Consider the following 4663-nt stretch of genomic DNA (forward strand, 5'->3'; position numbering starts at 1 on the left):
TTAATTCTTTCCTTGTATAGTTATATTGCTTACTGTATAGTTGGTATTGATCGATGACTGCGAGCTTCCCATTTGAAATTGCACAAGTATTATCAAATATGTCACCATTGTGCCAGTTAGCTGAGAGAAATAATCAAAACTATTAATTTAAAACAGTTAATTTATACTAAATTACTTACATTTTAAATATTCTCACCGAATGAAGAAAAGTATTATCAAGCGTAAAGTATCCGTTAGCTGTAAACTGTATTTTGCGATGTAGTAATTGAAGCGAAAATTCCTTGAGCTGTAACATATCTATGATAAATATCGTTATGATGAGTACCGTTTCTGAGAAAGTTTTATCTAACTTCGTTTTTTAGCTCTGCTTTTGTCTCTTTCCCGATTGCACAGTTTAAGAGATCATGCACTATATTGCACGTTTTCTTCATCTATACAATAGTAAGTTTATAATTTAAATATTTCGTAAAATATTTGAGTTTTTATTTACTGACAAAAATATTTTGTTTCATCGATTAAAACGATCTGATTAAAATGCCACCTTATTATATTAATTATTCTACCTCGATTAAAATCCTAGTAATTCTGTTGGTGAGGAGAAAGATGGGATAAATCCGAAATATGATCCAGACCATGAGATTAATAATATAAGAATAATTTAAGTTTAAGCTATCATCAGTCATCAACAGAACCCAGAGAATACGGTAACCATTATATATGAGTGACAGAAAGAGAAAACCGATGCCAAATAGTACTGGTAGTGAATAGAAACTCGACACATCTTCAGAGATATCACAAAGATGACAATGCACATTTCGCAGTTGCAACAATTGATGAACGGTCGAATTGTTGATTACGTTACGACGCGTTTTATATAGAGACTGCAGTCGAAGATCAGGTGCTTTCATCCTGGTGAGGCTTTGTATCGCACGATTTACATCAGCGAAATCTGTCTGAATGACCATCACCAACAGGAAATACTGTATCAGTAGCCAACCCACGTGAAACGTCGGCAAAATGTCTATCAGCAATGAGACTGGGCCTGCATGACCAATCAGAATCTTAGTGAACTGGAGAAGTATCAGAAGGCAAATCTTCAAGATGCAAACGATGATCATAATGCAGAAGATACGTTGTCGTCGTAGTGGACGATATAGATCATAGAGACGATCTATTTCGTGCTCGATGGTGATTAATCGATTGGCGATCTGTACCAAAGACTTCTGATTGATACAGTAGCCAATCAAAATCACGCAGATCACCAGTGCACCAAGTACAGTTTGTAGAACCGAGAAGCCTACAGTAAAATTTGTCTTGATCTCGTAATCCAAATTAAGTCTGAATTGTATAGACATATAGTTCGCGGCTATCATTAAGCTACTCAGCACAACATTGTAAACGATTCCTAATTTGGAATGTTGAAATGTGTATGACGTTCTCTTTTTGTATATGATTCGGTGAGCGAATGTAGCGAGACCGATAACCTTGAAAAACATTATCAATATTCTGAACGTCCAAAATAAATCTTGATGTAGCTCTGATTTTGTTTTGTTCACTTTCTGTTCATTATTTTTTTCGGCAAACGAATTTTCTTTATTTATATTTTCAAAGAAATTGGAGGTTTTATTTACATTCATGAAAGTTGAATTCTTTATCGAAGACATTTTTGCAATGACTATCTTCTTCCATAATTTTTGAATTCTAAGTTAATATCTACTTCTTCTATTCATTAGATCTTGTCAATTTATCCATGTTGCCTTGTGTTTCATGATTTATAAATATTTTCTTTAGGGAACTTTTAGTTCAATTTTTATTAATATTTTTTTTCAAAACATTTGTATATAAAGACGTTTTTTAATTTGTATACTTTAAGTCTTCTTACTAAAACGTTTCACGCATACATCATTATAAATTGATAATTTAAGAGACGTATCCGTTTTATTTATTGAGACCTGTCTTTCGAATTGCTCTGAATCCAAATTAATTACGACCGTTTGAACATCGTATACAACTAATTGTGAATTGTGAGTCCGGTAAATATTCACATGTATTCTAACTGATGTTGCGCTTTAGAATTCTCACGAAATAACACTGAGCATTACTTCCTCAAATACCTTTCTCGTAAGCATCACGTATGCAAAACATTATTAAATATTAAATTTGTGAAAGTTATAAACGTGTGATAAGGAGCATAAAGTCAATAATTTAGCTCTGTTTCAGTCGACACGGATCCTGCGATGGAAATAGCCGATTTTTACGATATCATTACTAGAATGATATCAACTTGAATATTTATTAACTGTATATATGACATGATATACACACACACACGACAATACGTTCTTTGTAATTTCTGCAATGATAGATAACCATAGTAGGCTATTGTTATTTTTGGTTACCTAAAATAAGATTATGGAAATTAACCCACACACAAACAACTCATCATGTACAATAATAGAAAGTTGTATATGTAAACGTATAATTTAAAGAAACCTTACTAAATGTAAAACGAAAAATAAATTGATTTAAGTATAAAAATTAGAAAAAGTATATTATGTGATACGATAGCATCTATTTCATTCATGAAAATAACGCACGATGCAAGGCATGTACGTTTTGAACTCTATTTCTCCACTAAAAAATAGAATTTTGACATCTTTTTTACATTTACCGCAAAAATCTACATATAATATTCTATTAATGGCAAAAAAGAAAAGTAATGATTCGTTTTATTTTGACGATAACAGTAACGAGTTTTGTAAATCAATAACGAGTAACGGTTAACGAGTTATTTTTATGAAGTAACGTTTTCAATCCTGATATATAGTAGATATATATAACGTATATATATGTTGCGTATAAAATGTCTATATCTCTTTCTAATTATATGACGTTTAATATGTAAATTTTATAAATTCTTAGATAATTTATGGAATCATAATTAATCAATAAACTCAGTTCAATATTTTACATTTTGCTCGCTTTTTTTAGGAAAAGCATATAAGGAAGATTATTGAATGATGTTTATGAAAAGAAGTCGTAAGTATTAACTTACAAAAATTAATATATACTTCAATTTGATATTTCAGGTAGATTTAATATCATCCAAGGAAAGCATCAGTCCTTTAAAAGCAAATGGTATTACCTCAGCCGAAACTTCCGTTTAACAAGAGGATAGCAAAAACAAATATGCTAATGCAATGTATAAATTTCATGAAAGTTGAATTCTTAACCGAATCGAAAATATTTTTGCAATGCTATTTTCTTCCATAATTTTTGGACTCTAAGTTAATATGTACTTCTTTTCTTCATTAGGTCTTGTCAATTTACCCATATTACCTTCTGTTTCGTGATTTATAAGTATTTTCTTTAGGACATTTTTAGTTCAATCTTCTTAATATTTTTTTGTAAGACATTTGTATATAAAGATTTTTTTAATTTGTATACTTTTAGTCTTCTTTACTAAAACGTTTCAGGTTTGCCTCTGTGGTCTAATGGCTTAGGACGTACAGAATACAAGAGATCAGGGTTCAAGTCCTGGTCGATGTAATATTTTTCGTAATAAATTTATTAACATGTTTTCAACATATTAACATCTTTATGATATGATGCTGGATGGTAGCATCAAATTATTAAATTGCTTGTCAATTTAATTCGCGATTACTAGAGTAGTTTTAATTGCGTTTATTGTCCGGAAAAATAATTCAGCACGCATTTTGAAAAGACTACAATATATGCAAGTACATATATAGTGTAATTCAAGATTGAATTATTTAGGCCCAGTTTCACAATTCGCGGTTAACTCTTAACCGAGGTTCAACTTATTCATTATCTTCTTCCAGAATTGGAAAGAGATGAGAAACAAATTGAACCTTAGTTAAGAATTAACCGTGAGTTGTGAAACTGGGCCTTAAAGCAATGAAGATCCAGCTTTGACCGTAGTAAGCATTTTTCTAGTATCGATTGTAAAATTATATTATAATAAAAGAATAGTATTGTTTGTAATTTACATTATAAACAAATATTTAATTTGTGAGATATTACACAGAAAAAATTTTATTTTAAGAAATTGAATATACCGTGAAGATTATGTCATATAATGTTTTTCTACAAAAATATTTATTAGCGTAGAATTTAACGTGATCTCATCACCACATGTTATACATAGAGAGTTAATCTATACATGTGAACTGTGAATACAACGAAAAAAAACAGTCGTGATCGCGTGATTTAGACAGCCAATCAGATCGTTAATATTTCATCTCTGTTTTCTAGAGCTGTAGGTACAACTAAACTTTTATGTAAATAGTTAGAATATAGCAAAGACATAGAGAATGGACTACGCGATCCGTATCTAAGTAATGTATCAAATGTGGTCGACAATAATGAGAGAGAGGGACCATGGGAGACGGCCAATCTCCCTCTCATTCAAAAAATTAAAGACAAAGCATCACAAAATGAGAAAATTTTATTAAAATAACAAAATTTTTTATGTAAAGAAACTTGACGCGCTGCTAGACCTCAAAATATAATATAAAATATCATTAAAATATCATAAAAAATTTTCTTATTTTAATAAAATTTTCTCATTTTGTGATGCTTCGTCTTTAATTTTTTGAGATTAATTGTTGTATTCCATTGCAAATATAAAAGACTCTTGAAT

The 4663-nt window shown here is 30.2% G+C and overlaps 2 protein-coding genes across 2 annotated transcripts; both read right to left on the bottom strand.

Moving 5' to 3' along the window:
• LOC108770030 (putative gustatory receptor 28b) lies at positions 1-431 on the bottom strand. Its single transcript, XM_018521323.1, has 3 exons — positions 351-431; positions 197-280; positions 1-120 (listed from the first exon to the last, which is right to left on the bottom strand). Exons 1-3 carry the CDS (start codon positions 429-431, stop codon positions 1-3), a joined length of 285 nt encoding a protein of 94 aa, XP_018376825.1.
• A 123-nt stretch (positions 432-554) lies between these two features.
• Positions 555-1496, bottom strand: LOC108770031 (uncharacterized). The gene has a single exon (XM_018521324.1). It carries the CDS (start codon positions 1494-1496, stop codon positions 555-557), a length of 942 nt encoding a protein of 313 aa, XP_018376826.1.
• Between the last annotated feature and the right edge of the window lie 3167 nt (positions 1497-4663).

Source organism: Trachymyrmex cornetzi, unplaced genomic scaffold (assembly GCF_001594075.2).
Source record: "Trachymyrmex cornetzi isolate Tcor2-1 unplaced genomic scaffold, Tcor1.1 scaffold99, whole genome shotgun sequence".
NCBI lineage: Eukaryota > Metazoa > Arthropoda > Insecta > Hymenoptera > Formicidae > Trachymyrmex > Trachymyrmex cornetzi.

Excerpts from the sequence above, each read along its gene's own strand:
- LOC108770030 (XM_018521323.1), bottom strand. The coding sequence starts at position 431 with ATGAAGAAAACGTGCAATATAGTGCATGATCTCTTAAACTGTGCAATC. Across the intron at positions 281-350 it reads AAGCAGAGCTAAAAAACGAA|GAATTTTCGCTTCAATTACT; the intron begins GTTAGATAAAAC and ends TTACAGCTCAAG. Across the intron at positions 121-196 it reads ATAATACTTTTCTTCATTCG|CTAACTGGCACAATGGTGAC; the intron begins GTGAGAATATTT and ends TATTTCTCTCAG.
- LOC108770031 (XM_018521324.1), bottom strand. The coding sequence starts at position 1,496 with ATGTTTTTCAAGGTTATCGGTCTCGCTACATTCGCTCACCGAATCATA.